At 34.9% G+C, this 21216-nt stretch overlaps 1 protein-coding gene across 3 annotated transcripts in view; it reads right to left on the bottom strand.

Moving 5' to 3' along the window:
- Positions 1-21216, bottom strand: part of CSMD3 (CUB and Sushi multiple domains 3) — a 578246-nt gene that overhangs the window by 498588 nt on the left and 58442 nt on the right. For all 3 annotated transcript variants that reach the window (XM_056483904.1, XM_056483905.1, XM_056483906.1), the window contains exon 2: positions 1753-1975. In XM_056483904.1, the coding sequence (XP_056339879.1) occupies positions 1753-1975 (223 nt within the window). The remainder of the gene's footprint in view (positions 1-1752; positions 1976-21216) is intronic.

Genomic DNA, 21216 nt, shown 5'->3' with positions numbered 1-21216 from the left:
AAAGAAAAACAATTTCATTAGAGATGCATTTCTCTGCATCTGCTGACTTAACCATTTAAGAGAATTTATATCCTGCACAAATTTGAGATGTAGAATTTTACTCTTCTAGTTTCCTTGCTGTACCAAGGAAACACATATTCCTTTACATATTCCTTTTAGCAATCAGATGCCAGACTGTTACACAATAGCTTAAAAAAAATCATTACCAGTGTATCAACACTTACCATAAAATATTACAAAAACACATCTCTTTCTTTGAGCAGCATTATTCAAAGTAAAAGAGGCTAGGATGACCTTCAGGATCATTTAGTCCCACCCTCTGCCAGGGACACCTCACAGTAGACCAGGTTGCTCAACTGTGTTTAAATACTGCCAGGGTAAGAGTTTCCACAGCCTGTTTCAGTGTCTAATCACCCCCATAGCAAAAAATTTCTTCCTAATATCTAACCTGAATTTCCCTTTTGCAATTTGCACTCATTCGCCCTTGACCTGTCACTGCAGTTCCTGATGAAGAGTCCCTCTCCAGCTTTCCTGTAGGTCCCCTTCAGATGCTGGGAGGTTGCAAGTCTCCATAAAACCTCCCCTTCTCCAGGGTGAACAGCCCCTGCTTTCTCAACCTGCCTCATTAGGGAGGTGCTCCAGTCCTCATCTGTGTTTCTGGTTCATGTCCAATTTTTCATTTGCCAATATCCCCAAGTCTTTCTCTGCTGGACTGTTTTAAATTCATTGATCCACTAGTCAGTGTTGATACTGAGAACTGACCTGGATGTTACATTTGGCCTCATCTCACTGGCCCACTCCTCCAGCCTGTTGATGTCCCCCTGGACAGCATCCCTCCCCTCAAGAGAATCAACTGCACCACTCACCTTGGTGCATCTGCAAACTCAGTTCCACTGGCCACATCATTAACAGAGATGTTGAATAGTGTTTATCTGAATACAGACTCCTGAGGGATCTCTCTTGTTACTGATTTCTATTTGAACTTAAAGCTGTTGACTGCAACATTTTGGGTGTGGCCACTGTGTAATTCATCAAAGAGTGCACCCAAAAAAATACAAATTTCTCCCATTTAACAACAAGGATGTTGTGTGGCCCTGCCAAAGGCCTTACAGAAGTCTATGAAAATGACAAATTGACTTCCAGAAGTCAAGGCAGATGACAGCAAAGATAACAAAGCAAATGTATGTGTAGGTATTGTGGAATTATTACATATTCCATAGGCTGCAGCCTTCCAGAAATGAACATCTGGTTGAAGACTCTGAAGTAGGCTCTGACAGAAAAAGTTTTGTGGCACATCACACTCTTGATGTCTCAAACGGATTTTTTCACTTTTGTAAACCCTTTTTGTTAGAAGGTGGTCATATACAAACGCACAAAAAAATTACCTAGTCTACCTTAATTAAATTTTCCTGATCTCTATAAAAAGCCCCCTGTTGCAAAGATCACAAAAGTTCCACTGCTACTACATCATGCAAACCAAGACCTCTACGATCTCATATTCACTTTAATTTATCCATGCTCATATGCTTCTTAATTAATTACATTTCATTGAGACGAGTTTTATGAGGGCTAGATTAATTTCAGCAGTTACTTTAACTAAAATTAAAGCACGATATACATTTTGACACCTATGATTAATTAGAGGAAGCACACCTTGAAGAATCCATAATTTAAAAACATTAGATTTAACTATTTTATCATATGTTTTTAATTTATTACTACGGTGAGATTTTAATAATATTTATTCTTTACCTTGTCCTAAAGTTTGCAGGGTGAGGATGCCCATCATATAATGACAAATAATCATATTCTTCTTCTAGAGCAAAAGACTGAAAGACGATCTGTATTCTGTTTCTTTCTTCTGCTATTATAACCCAGGTACAGTTTGCACCATTTGGATATCCATATGGGAAGCCAGGGCTTTCTATAGTGCCATTAAGTCCTTTTAAAGTTCCACCACAAGTATAAATAAATCCTAAAAAAAAAATAGCAAAGAAACAAAAGTTAGTAATCCATTTTTATACCCACCTTCAACAGAATACATCACTAGAATTAATGACTTCTGAAAATACATCAAAATGTTTCTGAGCAGCTACTGCATTTAGAAAGGTAAAGCTCATTTTTTTATGGAAATGCTGGCCACTTAATGCCAAACAATCCCACCTACCTAACAAATGTGTTTTCCATACTGTTTATCTAAAGACATATGGTAGCACCTTTGAAAATAAATATACATAACAACATCTATGACTAAATTTGTTTACGAACCAAAGTATTCACATCAATTCCCTTTTTTTTGTCAAAGGGAAGAGTAAATAAGTCTCTTTCAACACAAATCCCTTTCAATACAGTCTGATACAGGTTAAAACTATTAACCTCATGCTTTTCCTCCATGTATTTTGGCTCTGGAAAAGACTGAAAGTCTATTTATTATGAGCAAGCTTTTCCCAATCAATAATTCTGGGTTATGAAAGCTCTGTACTTAAGGGCTCAATCTGAACTAGCCATCTGTTGCATCACTATATTATCTCATGTAAATATTAACAGTTGACATGCTTGGACTGACCCCATGTGGATGTTGTTTATCTGCAGTGATCAGGTAGGGCCCCAGAGCTCCCTCAACACCACACCCCCCTCCCTTCCCCCAGTGGGATGGAGGAGAAAAACAAGAGTAACAACAAGAAAACTTGTGGGTTGAGACAAAGACAGTTTAATAGGTACAGCAAAAGCTGTGCATGCAGGCAAAGCAGATGAAAGAATTCATTGCCTGCTTTGGCAGGTGGAGGTTCAGCCACCTCCAGGAATACAGGCCTACATGAGGCCAAATGGTTACATGGAAGACAAACAGCATAACCCTGAATGTGGTCCCTTCCTCCTTCTTTCCATCAGCTTTAATTACTGAGTATGCAGCCATACGTTCCAAAAAACCCTTTTACTGATTGGGGTCATCTATATCCCATCTGTTTCCCCTTCCACCCTCTTGCCCATTCCCAGAGGTATGAGAAGAAGATGGATGGTGTGTAGGCACTGATAAAATGTTCAGCATTGTTTTGGTTACAAATCTTAAACATAAGACCATAGGATCTACCACAAAGAAAATTAAGTCTATCCCAGCCAAATACAGTACAGTGGGTCAAAGCTAAAAGGTTGCTTTGCTGATAGATTCTTTTCAAAAACAACATCCTCAAATGTCAGAAAATCCCCTTACATTCAAACTCTAAACAAATTTCCTTTTTTTAAATAGAAAATCAATTTCCTGAGAAAAATAAGAAAACAAGAATAAATAAAAAAAGGTCTCTCCCAAGTCATTGTGCACTGGCAGGGCAGGTCTTTTTCTATGTTTTTGTTTCAAGTTTTAATGCTCAGTTATGGCAGTTCTTAACTCTTTTGGGACTTCAGTTTGGTTTTTTTATTTTCCACCAGCTTTGTAGTCTGAATGTACGTCTACATCCCCTTTCCAAGCTTTCTGCTCTCTTATCCCTTAAATATTAGATCAGCTTTCCTACTTTGCCTTTTGCACCCCTGAAGCTTCTCTTCCCCAAGAATGCTCGGAGCAAGCCCCTCTCCTACTGGAGGGATTTCATCTGAGAGAAAGCGCAAAGTGCTGAGTTGCTGTTTCACAGAAACATGATACACATTTCATAACAAACGACAAACAAACATATGCCAACTCTTAAATTATACACACGTATATATTTGAGCTCGTTGAATCGTCACCTGCATGGCACATCCACAAGCTTGTCTTCACGTTGAGCATTTAAATGTACAGAGACCCCTTTCTCTGGAGTACTAAACAGAACTCTTTGGAGATTTTACACTTTGTATTGCTATGCTGTAAAGTGACTTTTCTTGACAACAGAAGGGTGGAATGTACAATTTTTTTATCTCAGCTTTTTCATGTCTATTTACAATGGTGAAAAAAGATGCCTCTTATGAAGTATGACTTCTTTTTAATACAATTATCAGTGAATCACAGATATATAGGACAAAAACAGAAGGGAAGATACTCAAAAAGTAATTAGGATTTTTTTTTACGTCATCTAACGTGTAGCAAATTTTACCTTCTACTGCAAGTTGCCTTAGAGAATTCATTCTCGTATCAGTGCCTGCACAACCTTCATTGTTAGGAGCCTGTTTTATTTATCTCTTTCTGCATCTGGCTCATATACTTGTACTATTTTTAAATCATCTTTATGTATTATTATTTAAGCTTAGCTGTTTTATTTAGCACTTTAAAAATCTTTTGGAATACAGTTTTTTGCACAAGACACTTTAGAAAATCAAACTATTTACCCATAAGATCTACATCCTAGAACTTTAACCCTTCCTACCAAATACAATCACTGTAATAAGTCTTTTTAAATAGCTGTGTGAATGTATTTATCAATCCAATTCTTCCTAGAAATCTCTTGCTGAGGCCTTCTTCAATAGAATTAGAGATAAAACTTAGAGAGCCTTGAAAATTAAATAGCATGGACTATTAATTTGCATCCATCTCTCCAGACTCAGTGTGGAAAGCAGAGTATAAACTTTGACACAAGATCATAATACAGCACCATAATTCAGAATCTTTTTTCTATACTTCATGAAAGCTCTCAGTTACATATGGACTATTCTGTTAATTCAATACAACCAAAAGTTCATTTATAATAGGTCTACTATAAAACTATATTTAAACCAAATAAAATAAAAAAATCAATCAAAAAACCCAGAGCCACAACTATGAGGGAACAGAACCTTGTGAGATAACATGCTACTTATTGAGGAGTGTAATTAGTCCTGTTCATACCTAGATATGAAATGTAAATATCCATGACATATGAGAGTTCCAATTACTCCTTTATTCCATATTCAAACTGTAACAAAAGAGAATTATTCATATACTGCAAGATGATTTAACTTGGATGTTTTTCAGAGTCTAGCAGAATGTAGCACAGCTATGCACGTGTCAGAAGATAGACTTTTAATTCCAAGAAAGGAAAAAAAAACAAATGAACCAATGTGAAGTTTGATTTTGATAGGTCTACTCTTTTAGTCTGTAAAATACAGAATCATGCCAACAGAATTCATGTGCACAACGTGCACTTTAATCTCTACTTTCATATGTTAATACATTCTGTGATGTTCCTCACCTTGGCAGTCCAACTTGGGTATGATCAAAATAGACAGAGTGCATTAACTGACTGGTCTGATCAACTGTGGAAAACATGACATTTATTTTCAAGAGGTAAAATTCATGCTGAAATAACTAGTAGCAGATACTGTGATCTTTTTCATTTAGATTTCAGAATCAGAATTCCAAGCAGAATTTACTTGCAAACTGCTTGTCATTAAAGGGAAAGTTTTATTCAAAGCACACAAGAAAGAATTTTGAAAAGCTTGAAGTTAGACTAGAAAAGAAAAATTCTTGTTGAAATAAGTATGAAGATGAACAACACCATTCATGAGACTCTCTTAATAGCTGGTAAGATTCAAAGTTTCTGTTGCATTGTTTTCTACCAGATTTTAAAATTCAGATGTTTAATCCTCATCAATTTTACATGAATAAATACTTCTTTAAATCAGAAAAACACAGCTCCTCTTCCTGATTTCAGTCATCCTTTGATTCATTGTGGGATTATTGTGAGCATCAGTAACAGCAGCTCTTAATCCATTTATTCAACTTTCATTACCTCCTAGCAAAGCAAGTAGTTCTTACATCATGTCCATACCCCTTGCCCTTGAATGTCCCATAATTACTCTCACTCAATGCTCAACAATATTGTCTTTGGCTTTTCCTCTTCCTCCTGACCATTCAATTATACTGTTTAATAACATATTTCCACACCTTTCACCTTCCAAGTACTCCACACCTTTCATTTAATCTTTATCTCCCTTGTTGAGTGTGTTCTTTAATAGCAGTCATTATCATAAGATAATTATACTGAGTCTGCATTGATTAACACACTTGTACATTCCTAAGTTGCTTGTGAATTTCCTTTTAATTAAGTTTTTCATACTTTCTTTTATTTTAAGAGAAAACAAAGGAAGTAGAAGATGATTTGTACATATGCTGCATTTTTCTTCATTATCTTTTCTGGTAACGTGATCTTCCATTTCTTTCACTTGCACCTATCTTAAAATCAAATCCTTAAAATCCTATCTTAAAGTATCCCTTATCCATGTCATCCACGTTCATGTCCCTTTATTTTGTGCAATATACCCACTTGCAAAATTATTCTTGTCCCCCTAAATGGTAGTTCTCTTCCATTCAGAATACATCTATATTCATTTGTCTCTTCTCATTGCATGTTTCTGCAACACCTTTCTCTGTTTGTGGTATTTGATCACCTGACTGTATTTGGCAGCAAAGGGTAGTTATTTTTCATGCTGATCATATATCAGTACAGCTGATTCTTTTCTGTTTTACTGGATTCTCTTTCTGTTCACTTAGTTTTTATGGCTCCTCTATGCTCATCCTTTTTGTTAGCACTTCAAAGAATCTACTGGAGCTCAGACACAGATATAGTGATGTGAACCTATCTCTATGCTATCAATCTTATTATTCTGCTACCAATCTTATCCATTTTTGCAAAATATATACTTAATATTTCTAAAACTTATTTCTATCTCAACTTCAATTGTCCTGACATGCCTCACCCCCAGATCTTCAAGTCCACTTAGAAAACTGAAAATAGGATGCTCTCTTCAGATGTGGTGACTGCATTTTACTTTGAAGTGTGTTTGAAATTTACCTTTTCATCACTTGTATCATATCTTAATTCTCTTTAATTTATGCTTTTCCATTTTTTCACTTGACTACAAATACGAAAGGTAATCATCTCCTTTAATGTACTGGACTTAGTTCTTTCTTACTCTCCACTATTTGTCTTCCTACCCCATGTGTCCAGCAGCTTGCAAACTTCTTTCTTATTCTACTGTGTTTTCATATGAAAAAACTGTTACTTGTTTGAGACATGCTAGGACACTAATACTAAGGACACTCACTGCTGTCCCTTCCTAACCACAATATTAATTTTAGCCCCACTAGAACATTATAGCTTGCTCTTTCTTCACCAGTCTCCTGTTTCCCCTGTGCTGGCATGGGAGGTGTACACGAAGCAGCAGTCCTGCCCCACAGCACACCAGGACAGAAGGACACTGCATCTTGGCAGCAGTTCACAGTGGAGTGGAAATCCATGCCTGCCACAAGGACTTACAGCTTGTGCTGTTTCAGAAAATACTATCCTATAGATCTCTATGCCTGTTTCATTCAACATTCTGTACTTCAAATAATTCTCATCTCTGTCTCAGCTCCAATAGCAGCTTTTATAATGAAATTTTGACCAGCTGAGAAAAATCTTCATTTAATATTTTACCCGACCACACATTATTGTTACTGTCTTGTGTTTTAATTTCCCAAAGTAATAAATACTTGGAATCATAAAATAGTCTGGGTTGGAAGGGATCTTAAAAAGTCTAAATTTCCAAACCCGTGCTGTGGGCAGGGACACCTTCCTTTAGACCAAATTTCCCAACCTGCCCTTGAACTCTACAATGATGGAAAATCCATGAGTTGGGGGACCCTGTTCCAGTATCTCACCACCCTCACAGAAAAGAATTTCTTTCTAAAATCTAATCCTTTGTCAGTTTAAAGCCTTTTTCCTTTGTTCTATTACTTTATATCTGTTGTAATGAATATGTTGAGAGGGACACGGCTGATATCCCCTTCAGTTGCAAGCTCTACATGCTGCCTTCTCTTAGTGAATTTCTTTCAAGCATCTCTTCCTCCATTCTTACAGACCTCTCTCACATGCAACTCTGACTCCTTTTCTTATGGGCAGCTTCACCCAGTACTGATTCCTTGTCTTGCAGGGAGTTCCACACAGCTCTGACTCCTCCTTTCCCTCTGCATGACTGGCTGACCCCAAGCTGTCCCTTTCCTGGCCACCAATCCTGACTGTCCCTTACTCAACATCTTCTCACCATGTCTGTCCTTTGCACACCCACATGTCCCACACCTCCTCACACCACAGCCAGCAGCTTCCTTCTCTCACTCCAGCAGCCTCTCAGTCTCATACTACAGCTCAAAGTACAAAGTACCTGTAACTAGTGGCCAGCTAACCCATTATTTTATGGGCATTCTTTGATTGGGCAGACTCAGATGTTTCCACTCCTTGGTAATGAGCACAGCTGCGAGTCATTGGGAAAGATTCCCTCCTGGACTATCCTTTCAGCCTAGCTCTCCACATACATCCTACTAAAAATCCTGCTCCAGCTTTCTTCTAGACTTCCTTTAGGTACTGGAAGATTTCTGTAAGGTGTCCCTGGAACCTAAACTACTCCAAATCTCACGGTTACAACTTCTTCTGTTGTGGTGATATCTATCTTTTTGGATTGTTTTTTTACCTTCTACTTTTGTATATAATTCTTGGGATTTTTGACATATAATGCAAATTTCCTTGATTTAGGACTCTTCTTTAGCCCAAGGAAATCTCAGACCTGCCCAATAAAGCCTTATTACCAAAGCAAACAAAAGAAACTGCAATAATGTTGTGTTTGTGAAGTGCACAAAGAACACTGAAAAACGTCTCTGAAAATCAACTCTTAGGAGTTCCAAGTAATTGGGGATTTCTTAAGTAAATTGCCATTGTATTTCAATTTGTTATTAAAAGCATTTGCTTTTTCAAACAATATATTCTGATGTCTATTCTCTGCACAACTTACCTGAAACTGGGACATTATGAAGTTCAGACACCATTAATTTTTCAAAAGAAGTTTAACTTTTAACTGTGTTTCACATCATTTTAAGGCTATGACAAAAGATGGTTATAATTTTTGGTAAATAACTGAGAAAGACAGATTGTCTTACCTTTGCATAAGCTATATAACAAGGTTCCAAAAAGATTTTTCCAATCTTTTGGTAGGGTTGACTGGAAACTCTATAACTTAATCAGTGGAACTGGTATAGGATATCAGTCAAAAAGAAGCAATCACTGTATATTATCACATTTTAAACACTTCCTGGAGGTACTGCTTTTCCTTCAGAGACTAATTTCTTATCTCTGTTACATTTTCTGAAAGAGATTTTGAAATATTTTTTAGTCTTGTCTTCCACTTGTCTTAGTTGTGAAAACTACTAGAAGGACAAAAGTTTGTTCTTTCCTGCCAACCCTGAGTGTGTTACTTCTTTGAAAAAACATAAGGTCTAAAAAACATTAGGACTACTCATGTTCATATGGAATACATTCTGAGCAGTAGGAGGCTTAAACTGGAAAGGTGGCAAAATAAGAAAATGGATCTTATGTAAGAAATGTACCCATACAATTTTTATTACATGTATTGAAATAAATATTTATTGCCATTGTTTGTATTTCTTGTTCTACAACAGAAAACTGTTTGTCATTTTGTATAACTGAAAACAAAGAGGGTTTAACTTCAATAGTGTTGTCAGTCTTTGAGGAATTTTTTAAAAAGATGAAACATAAATCTAGAAACTTCTAAGTCACTTCACAGGAAAATAGGGGGTTTAAACTCACCTTTAGGCATAATTACTTTGGTTTATACATAACTCTGACACAGAATCATCTTCTGCTTCTATTTTAAAAGCATTACTAGCACAACTATAGATGAAAGTCTGGTTTCAACAGAGTCAGCTGAAATACACTCAGGATTTTATCCCCAGTATGTAATTAACTTTCCTTCTAAGGATATTTCAATATTTCTCTGCTATTCCTGACATAATATCTCAATGCCTTGTAGACAAGGGATCATCTGTTCCAAAACAACTGCCTCCTTGCTCATGCAGCCAGATAAGGGTAATCTCTCAGATGTGACAAGCATCTGGGCAATAGAACTAGACATAAAAACAAGAGAGGACATTTGGAATCTCATCACAGAGCAAATTACAAATGCTCTCTGGGATTGAAATCCTGCCATATTTAATACATGTGAGCACTACAGAATTGCAGGGCAATCACATTTTTTGTATTTGGGGAGGGTGTAGATATTAAAGAGTTTTAAAGGGTTTCTTTCTTTAGAGTTCAAATAATCAAATTTATTGTCTCAGTGGCATTTGGCCATCCTGCTTCTCACTCCCATGTTTAAGAATAAACATTTTGAGCTATGACTTCCTCATTTTTGGAGAATTAATTGTGAAAAGTGTCTTCATTAGTATTCTGAGCTTGCACTCTTTCTTCATCTACCTGCTCTTCCTGCAATTTTTCTACTTCAAAAGTAGAAAGTAACCATCATACAATTAGAAATTGTATCAGGAATCTTTCCAGCAGCCCTAAAGAGGACACCATATCAAAGGCACGTCTGAAAATTAATTAATGCAAATTTAGTGTTTGATAACATAGGAAATTTACTCTGTGGAGAAGACAGGAACAGAGATTCCATTGCAAAGATAAGTTGTTGAAAGAACTATATTTGTTTTACATTTCCTTTTCACTGTTCCTTTCTCTGCAAAGCTAACCACATGTACAAAGATTTTTAATGCTCTTTATTTGCTTTTTTTTTTAAATTTATATATGTGATCTGAGAAACTGTTAATTTCATAATTAGGTTGTGGTATTTGTAAAGTTAGCTTAGAACAATCTCCCAGCAAGTCAAAATCACAGGGAAGACCATTCATAGAATACTATGTATTGGCAACAATATTTTGAAGTATTATGTTCTTACAGAAATAAAATATTAACTGGCATAGATTTCCTAACTAATTTTTAATAAAATACCTTAGAGTAAAATTTTCATTCTATTAAAACATTCTGACAAGTAGCCAGTTCTTTTCATGAGGGCTTCATGAAGCCAGTTGTAAGATACAACCACTGCAGTATCAGGTCAAACTGTAGCTTCTAAAACAGTTTATAATTTACTTTGCTTTAAAGTATAGGTCTTTGGGTCTCTAGGATATAAGTAGATAACAGGGCTTGGGAAATTTTATTTGCAAAAATATAAAGAGTAAATGGAATTTTCTGTACCAGAATAATTGGTTAACAATACTGTAAAACTGGTAAATAAGAAAATTCTTAATTAAGGGAAACAGTCACTTAATAAAGTGTTTGAAGAGCCATTGCTCTTGGCAATTGTGCTATATAAGGAAATGCCCTCTTCAAAATAATGTTTGAAACAAAAGTGACTTCTGAGGAAATTAAGAGGTATGTAGTGCTACACTTTTAAAATTCAAATGTCCCATAGCATTAATTAGTTTTCAAAATAATTGTAATGTTACAGGAAAACTGATAATATAATGCTGAGCTGAATTCCCTAAATTTAAAGCCCATTGGCACACACAGCAAACCTCTGAAATATACCTGGTTCATTAAAATCTCAGATCTGGGATATGGACTACTGTAAAGAGATTTACAGAAAGAGGGAAGGGGAAGGGGAAGGGGAAGGGGAAGGGGAAGGGCACTATATTTCCTCTGGTGTTGGACATCTTGCAGCAGCTTTGTGTAAGTGACAGAAAAGATTATTGTAAATCTAAGTAATCTACTGAAATTCTTATATAGCTTTAGAGGAATAAAGAAACAGTACCCATAAACCTTCTAAAATATCATAGATTTAGTCAAACTCAGAAAGGGAGTGGGGAGAAGGGGTAAAAAAGTAAGAATAAGGATAAAATTTTTAGTGAGCATTCAGGTAGGAAATAAGCACTGTGAAATAAATACAGCGCTGGTTTGAAGTGACTTCAGTAAGACTAGAAAAGATTTTGAAGACTCAGTGCTTGAAAAATCAGGACAAAAAATAAGGCTCTGTTTACAGTTTCTGCAGAAATTAAACAGTATTTACTAAGCACTACCACAGACAGTCTTCCTACATTCTATTTCCTTCATCCAAAAAGTACAAGACTTCTATGGCAGCTCAGATTACTTCAGACATAAACAGCCTAGAAGTTCTCCTCATTCATTACAGGGATGATCTTAAAAAAAAAAAATTAAAATTTAAAAAAAATAAAAACATTCCTACTTTAGATCATGTGGAAATTCAGACCTTTGAGACCCTTCAATAAACTTGAGAAGAAATAATTGCCTAACTACTGTTTCATGGTTCTGAAACTCTACCTTCTCCAGTGAAACTTTCAGCTTTCACAGTGAGACATATAGAACTCTATGTCAGTAGCTACTCTGCTATTGCTGTACCTACTGGATGCTGCTCTACCATTACTGTAGGATTTGGATCGTTGTACCAAAAGCACTCCATGTACTCTACAATAACCTAAACTATCTGAGGGTAGCAGAATTAAATTTGTGCTGAGAATTAAAGAAAGCAGCAGCAGGAAAATCCAGCTATAGTCTTTGATATACTCCAGACTCCAGGGGGTTTTCTGCTTTTCATTTTCTAGATCACATAATAGTGAAAAAGAAACCCAAAACCATTTCAAAGAGACACAGACTACATAAGGGTCAACTGAATGCAGGGAGATCAGGAGAACTGCCCATGAAGAATTTGACATTATGGGAAAGTTTCTGTCAGTTTGTAAAAATGAAAGGAGCAAAATTTAAACATCTCAGAAGAATTTAAACACCTTTTATATACAGAAATTAATTCTCTTTTACACTTAAATTTTTTACAAAAGGTAATTTTTTTATTGAAGCAGCCTTTTAATGTATTAAAATTAATTCTTCTCATCTAAAAATCTACAGACTGCTATGATTTTCTTTAGTGGCTTCAGGTGTCTGAATCCAAAATTAATTTTTTAAATATTGTCAATTCTGCTCAATTTTTAACTTTGAATTTATTCACATTGTACATTTCTGAATTTGCAAAAGGTCAAAGGATAAATATGTTTACCATGTACTTTTATGTGTCATAAATGTATTTTTTTTTTAATCATAAGCCAGAATCTAAATTTCAGTAGACTGTTGAGGCAGTTTAGGCTAATGAAAGATCAAAAGATAAAGACCACTGTTAGTTACTGCAATATCTGAGCTTGTAAGATTTTTAATGGTACCTAATTTATTGACACTGTGAAAAAAATAAAATTAGCATTATCAATACTGTTTATATAATCTATATTATCTAATTATCTAATTTATATTATTTCTATTTATATATACATTCCCATTATTTCCATTTAGAAAGCAAACATCATCACTGGAGAGTTTGACTTAAAAATATTAAGTATTTAACAAATAATTTTCTAAAAAGTAAATCAGAGATTTATTTCTCCATACTGTGGAAAGCACTTCAAAGTTATGAAAAAAATTCTAGAAAAGGTATGAAAACTGTTCTACAGCAAAAGATGTACAAATGAGTCCAACTCTGTGGCACTGATAGATTCTTGATTTTTTACACTATTTAGTAGAGATAAGAGTGCTAAAATGTTACAGAGCCAAGCAATACAGTCAAGTGTTGTTTCAGATTTTGTTTTGGTCCCAATAGTCCCAGGACTACTGAAGCTGTTACTATTATTCCATATATTTATTCTGATCCCTTCCAGAGATAACCTGCTCCACAATAGAGGCATTCATGTGAACTTCATACCTGAGTTGCTAAGGAGGAAATCTGCATATTATGGCAAAATGCAAGGAGCTGATGTGAACAGAGAGGTTTTAAACATCAGCTGATGAGCAGTACCCCTGGCCAGCTGCCCTTACTATGACTCTGAGGTACAGAGAGACCACAGGAACCGATTCATCCACCCTAGCTGATGTTTCCAGTCTTCTATGTGAGATAAACCTCCCCATGCAGGGTCATCACCATCAAGAAAAGAATAATTATCTCTCTACCAGTTTTGATAAAACTTTAAGCTGCACTGTGACCATTTGCAGAAAGAGGGATTAATATTTGATGGCATCATTGATGTCTTCTTTTCCCTGCTCTATTGAAAATAGCAAACAGAGAAACAGATTAAAACCCAGCCACACCAGCTCAACATCAAAGAAAAACCCATTTGATCTCCAGAACTGACCAGTTACCCTTTTCCATATTCCACATTCCTGCCAACAACATCCTCTGGCCAAAAATGCTGGATCACCTGAACTGGGGATGCAGAACAAAGTTAGACAAAAAAGTTATGTGAAAAGTCATAAGAAAATGTTTAAGAATGGATTAAAAAAAAAAAAAAAAAAGAATAAACTCAAACAGTGCAGTACTGAAGTAACAGAAACAAGAAGAAAAAATATGTAGGTAAGTAGTTCTGACTTGGATAGCATACTTGGAATGTAAAATTGTTTTAGAGGACAGTTATACCATTTTATTTTAAAATAATATTATTGTAAATATTGAGATATTGCTAGCAAAATGTCTTCATGTTCATTTGGATGGGAAAAAGGAATCTGGCATATTACTTTCTGCCATATCTGCTGATTGGAATTTGGACATGCTTTACTAATGTGCTAGGTATTGTGTATTTGCTAATGCCTCTTGCATACTCTTATATCATAACTACTCCCAACAATTTATGCATGGGAAAAATGCAGATGTCTAGACTGAGTCTTTCTTCTTGGGTTTCAGCTTATATCAGCACAAAAAAACAAAAAAAAAAAACCCCAAAAAACAAACCAGAGAGAGAGTACTAATTATTTCTCGAGACTTAATTTGTTATAAAATAGTCTCGGACATTCAGTTCCTCCCACGGAGTCATTAATACTCAGTAGGGTTCACTGTTATTTCTGATCAAGTAAGCAAAACACGTAATTTTCTATTAAATTGGGTGACTTTATATCTGTAATTGATGTGTTCCCAGGTTTTAGCTTATTTCACCTTTTGGCAACTGTTACTCCAAGTGTCTCATCCATTCTGCAGTACTGATGTCTGCTTTCAGTAGCTAATATTTCTGAAATTAATCAGTACCCTACATTTTTAAAAAATTGCTGGTAATATTGCCAGTGGCTTATCATGAATAATCATCCCCTCTGACATGACAAACTAGCTCTAACAGGAAAGCTATTACTTTGAAACAAATTGTACTGCACTGAAATATCCCCAGTAGTAAAGAATCTCAATAGAGTATTAAAGCTTGTTCAATTGAAAACATGGAGGAGAAAAACCTTTGTGTCTTTCTCAGGTCATATTCTTTTTATTAAATATCAGATGGTAGCAGTGTCTTACCTAACAAAATTTTCAGGAGGAAGACACTTTTTTTTTTTTACTTTGATTTATATTTTGGCCTTAAAAAAAAATAAGCATTGGATCCTCTTGGTATAGATATTTGGGGCCTCACCTCTTTTTTATGCTGTTTTCTTTCCCTAACACAAAAATATATTATTGTTACTTACTGATTCTCTACTTCTTTGCAGCAAAGGCAAATGTCTGCTTATAAGAGAGCAAATATGAATACAGAGACAGCCTTTTTAATGGGAAATATTTTTTAAATATTTGATTTCTGTATATATGCATGTGAAAGATGATAGATGGATAGATGGATAGATGGATGAGTAGGTGGATAGATGAATAGATAGATGGATGGATGGATGGATGGATGGATGGATGGATGGATGGATGGATGGATAGATAGACAGACAGGAAACACATATAATGATACTTCCCTAGGGAAGTAAATATTCTTTTTAATAGCCCACAATGATCCTTGGGATGAGGAAATGCTCAGTCTCACTCTGTGTATAGTGTAGGAGTGGAATTTGGATTAAGTTTTGGTAAAAAAATACCAGAGAAGTGGGGCATGGTAAATGACTGCACCACAGTGAAAAAGCTTTGATTGTATCAAAGTACCTTTCTCAGAGGAGATGTGACCACCTTGAGTGGCACTCTCTTCAGTGATAGTTGGTGCAGTTGGAAGCAAAATTGATTGGAATGTTTGAGTATAACTATTTATCTCTTTTTTTTTTCCTTCCATATAATAAAAATTTGTTAAATCAAATCCTCTTTTAATCTATATCCAAATGCATTTTTATTAGGGTTTCTCAGTGCCAACATGAACTTCTGGTCTAACTAAGAGTGACATCCCATGTAATAGCTATCTGTTCACAGTAATTACTGGGGTATTCTAAACTCAATTTCAAGTCCTCGATCCCTGTGTTCTCCCAATTTATGTGTCCCACAGAGTATTTGACACAGGTTAATTGCAAGTCAGCTTCATGCTCATATCTTCTAGAGTGCCTTAGTTTTCATTAAATTTGTTTCTTAGGATCAAATCCAAATTTGCAAATTGTGTTTCTGTAAAAGCAGATTTATTTTTCAGCCTTAACTTCATGTCCAGTAACTTTTCTGTTGGTGTATCCAGAGTCCTCTAACTATTGAATGCAGTCCAGGGGCTTAAGTCATCTTTATGTTCCAATACTGACATTTATTCTTCTCTCATCTGCTTACAAATTAGTTAAAGAACACAATTTGATTAAATGTGGGTGTTTACAATGTCCTAACAGCAAGGCTCCTGTTATTATCAGTCAAGTCCTGGACAATAGATTCAGTGATGCTTATTCCTGTATATCAGACTGCAATCAAATAAATTGATTCCATCCTGTTAGCTATAACAGAAATTTAAATATCTAGGTCAACTTAGACATTTGTTCCACAGGTGCATAAGATCAAGGGAGAGAATCTTGCCAAAGATACATCTATAGCTTAGTCCTTTCCAATTATTGTATTATTGCCTTTTTTTTATTCTCAAGCATAACAAGGACAGGAGTAAATTCATTGAAAAGTGGACAATTGCTTATAAACCTCAGTATTGTAATTTTACCTGTAAGGTTCACAGTGTTTTCTTTTCCTCTGCCTTTTCTGAAGGAGATGAGGGCCAGGTACCTGAGCAGGGCATACTCAGTGTCTGATCTCCATTTCCTACCTGCACATTACAGCATAGAGCTGCCATCGTTGGTGCCATCACTGTATTGTGTGCAGAGAATGCAACATGGCCAGCACAGCAAGGGTAAATCTGTCAGCATGTTCTGACAGCAATAGCAAAATCACATCTCAGAAATGGCAGGACCATCAAGCTGCTTGTTTCAACTCCATGTAACAGTTTTTCCCCCAGATCCAAGAAGTGCAGAAGGTAAGTAGGCTGCTCAACTGCTCTTTGCCTCTGTCTCAAATCCTAAATGAGATCTGTGTGCAAGGTGGAGTTGATGAAGACACAGCACTGCAGAAAACAGTGCATAATAGCAATACAGCTTAACCAGCTCTTCAAGAGAAAATGAAAATTGTATTAGCTCTGCAGGCATTGCAAATGAATGCTCCACACTGGTTTTGAGAGTGCCCCAGCTCATATTACACCAGTGACCAACAGCAACAGCTTTATGAGAACATTCTGAAGCATTTGAACAAGTGCTAGAGAGAAAGAAAGCACTCACTGAAAAACAACCTAGCAATAACCCTCTGACTCCTTCCTTCCCACGCAGGCTTTTGTTACAAAACTTCTTTATTGGTGCAATATATGATGCAATAATAAATTTTAATTAGTTCTTAGTGTGCCAGTAGAATTTTTTTAGGAGTAAGAGGTGGTATTCTTTTCTCTCTTATTTACTATCTCTATAATTAGAACAATGGGATTATGCTATCCGTGCAATAAAGGAAAAATTAAATCCACATCCAATATGAATAATTTACCCAGTCTGCATGGAAATTACAGAATTTTCAAACAAAACATAATTATATTTTTATGTTTCTCTTAATTACTTTGTTGTAATTTGAGGGATGTGACTAGGGTATTAACACACTGTAATAAACTGAAATCAATGCACAGTGAACCCAATAACTTCTAAAAAATAGCACTTATTTCTTGGGTGTAAAGGATATATTGACTGTTGAATTATGGTGGCAAACTGCATATGATTGATGCTACAGGGATGGGAATACAACTGATGCTCAGTGCATTCAAAAATCCAGATTGCCAGGCTATAAAAAATATTGTGCCCTACTAAGAGAGGGTGATCATTAATACTGGAAAGGATTTTTGAATATGTAATATGAACTGCTATACCAAGGTTAAACACTGACTTGAGTTGATTAATAGAGTAATTCTTAGAACTCACCAGAAAGCTGAGAAGGTCTCAATTTACAGAACAGCTATCTCCATGCACAAATTCTGCAACTTTTTTCAAAGCGTAGAAATTCATTAAAGCTCTCTGAAAGTTCATCATATGTGCTATAAGAAACTTCAGAGAAGACTTCTCAGTACTTCAAAAGCAAAACAAATCACCACTCCAAGTTGTTAGCATCTTTTTTTGTCTGATAAATGTTATAAGAACAAAAGGAGGGAACAAAATCAATTTTAATTTAATTTAATTTTTTTAAGTGCCACTGGACAACATATTAGTCACCAAGTGAAACTAACCCATTAGCTTTAATTTGTAATAGAAGGTTAGATACCAAAAATGTAGATACCAAATACTCAGAAATCCTGGGAATAAGGCTGTTCCTGATAAGAATGAAACTATTTATTTACATTAAAAAGTCAATATATTTTTATATTTCATTTAGTAAGTGTGGGACATGTTGTTATACTTTGTGATTCTGTTCAAAACACAACCTCACTTGGCTCAAAACCCCAATAGTCCAGTGGGAATTTTAAAAGAGATTTAAAAGAAATTTAAAAAAAAATTCAAGCCTGTCCATCTAATAAATCATTCACTTTAACAACACTGAGGTATATTTCAAAATTATATTCAGCTTTGAGAAAATCTGTTTTTAACTTTCTGTCTTTTTTTGTACTTTATCAATACCACTGAGAAAAATTTGTATTTATTCTTATTAACAATGCTTTGTCAAAACCAATATATCAATATTTATGGATAACACCTTGCTGGATAGTCTTTTTCAGCAAAACAGTTATGCAAACTCTCAACATGAGACATTCTAGTCTGCTTTGCCTCTAGATTTTATTAATATTTTCCTGGTGTAAATCTGTAATCCTAAATGTTCATAGGCTTAATGACCCCACACAGACTAATAAACAGCAAGAATAATTGAAATAATATATTTAAAATTGTTCATGCCTCTATGAAATTCTGAATTGATTTTTTCATGTGAGCAGGAATAAGTCAAAACAACTTTTTTCTTGCAATTCACAAGCAATTAAAGATTGTGGTTTTATAAAGAGACAAGATATAGGTTTTATTTTAATTTAAAATCCATAAATATCGACAGCTCTAATATTATACTAAACCCATGCTTTGGAAAAAATACCAGGTAATTCTAGCCTGCTTAACTGATTTCCTTCTAAGTGTTAAGCCCTGTACTAAATTCATCTTAATTTTTTAAATAACACAGCACCCAATTTGTGCCATCCATGCAATGCATTTCTTTAATGACCATTTAAGTACAAATATTCTCTTCCAGTAACTTTAATATACTATAAACAATACCAGCATAAAATTATATTACTTATTGACTGCTTATATATATATCCTTATATATTATAACTGATTTAATTTATGACACCAAATACTAAAATTCCCATACAAGGAAAAATTGTAAAGATTGCTATATTTGTGTCAGTGTATGATGGACAATATTTTAACATCTTGGTAAAACTATGTTTATATATTTACTACTTTATTTTGTTTCACATATTTGTTGCAATTAACTACTCAAATATTTTTCAGTATTTTCTTCTAGCTTCTGCATGAATTCTTTGCTTAAAAAACTCTTCATTTTAATAAATTGTATGCTGCATTTTTGGACAATTGGTTTAAATACTATTTCTCTAATCTTCATATTACAATTAAAATGAAGGAAAAAAAAGTAGGGATAAGTAGTTTTTGGAATGAGTTAAAAACCGTTAATGATTATCAACAGCAATTATTTTAAAATATATAATGAGAGAAAACATCTCTTAATCTGCCTTTTAAACTTCATTTTATGGGAGTTTATTGCCTACTTAAGCTAGTAACCTTTCTTTGGCTTGCATTACCTGCTACAGGGGAAGATGACATTGAGATAATGTTGAGAAACATACTGGAATATTCCATTTGGCTGAGTTAAAAGATTTCTGAAATAATGCCTAAGGAATAAGGCAGAAGCATTAGCTACAGTTATCCTTCTCATCAGTCCTTGGATGTCAAAAAAAAAATTGTCTCAACAACAGGTAAATATAATCATATCCCTGAGAGTTTTACACTTCAATGACTGACCCAGAATCAGGAAGATTATTACAGCTAATGAGCTCAAGAGAGATGAAAGAACTCTTAAAGATTTACACTGAGCTGTTACTGGGTTCACAAATTATGACATTCCTGGTCACTTTTCTCTTTAATTTTCTCTAACTTAATGTTCCTTGGGATTCTGTATGGCAAAACATTTATATAAAAAGTTATGAGAAAGGAGTTCATAGACCATTATAATTAATTCATAAGGCTCAGACCTAACTGATAACAGTATGACATAGCAACATTGACTTTGAACTAAGGTAACTATTGCCACCTTGCTTTAGAAAAAAAATAAAAAACAGAGAAGACATACTACAGATATACACAATGATATCTATAAAGTTCACTGCCCTTCTAACAGCTGTAAATGACTCATTAGAAATTCTCCAAGAGAAAGGAAAGAAGATAATTCTTACCTGCAAAATCACAAAGCACTTCCAAATCAGATGTGCTTTTCTTTTCTGCCACTATTATTTTTCCTCCTTTATTGCACAGCAAAATTCATGATATTTGTTCTATTATTGAAGCTAAGTACATTTAGAACAAGATAGCAGAACTGCCTGTGTTGCAGTCCTACACAGTCTGGCTGTGTAGAGACTTGATTAGCAAGTAGAACATTTACATTAGATTTGGAAGGCCTCTGCTAAAAAATGCTTAATGGGTAACTTTCATGCACCTCACTCCACTCTTCTGCCTTCAGGAAAAGAAAACAAAAACCATATGTTATTTAGTTTATTTCTCTTGCAGTAAGATTGGTATAAAATCCTCTGTTAATTTTTTTTCCAAATGTCATTCAAAAGACATGTAAGATACAATGAATCAGATAGCACTATAATTTTAACAAGACTACTAAGAACAACTGGTGGCTAAAGGGCCATTCTTACACTGGGTTTTGGAAAACTGATATAAACAATGAAAGTCATGACATTCAGAAGAGCACAATCTGGACAGTAAAAAAAAAAAAAAAAAGAGGAGAAAAATTGTTTTTGAAGATGGCAGTCTTCAAAAAAGCGTCACAGTGGAGAAAGAGCAAGTATGACTTATCTGAATGCCTGAAAAGCTTAGGATAAAGTCCTTTACAAAAGCCTTTCAAGACTGTAAATTAATTGGCACATGATGGTGAAAGATCATGCATTGATATGGATGGTAGCAAGGAGGTGAAAAGAAGTATATGTTTGATCATGTT

This window comes from Oenanthe melanoleuca, chromosome 2 (genome assembly GCF_029582105.1).
Source record: "Oenanthe melanoleuca isolate GR-GAL-2019-014 chromosome 2, OMel1.0, whole genome shotgun sequence".
In the NCBI taxonomy this organism is placed as follows: domain Eukaryota; kingdom Metazoa; phylum Chordata; class Aves; order Passeriformes; family Muscicapidae; genus Oenanthe; species Oenanthe melanoleuca.
The sequence above is the reverse complement of the archived record's forward strand: the minus strand, read 5'-3'. Positions and strand labels throughout refer to the sequence as shown.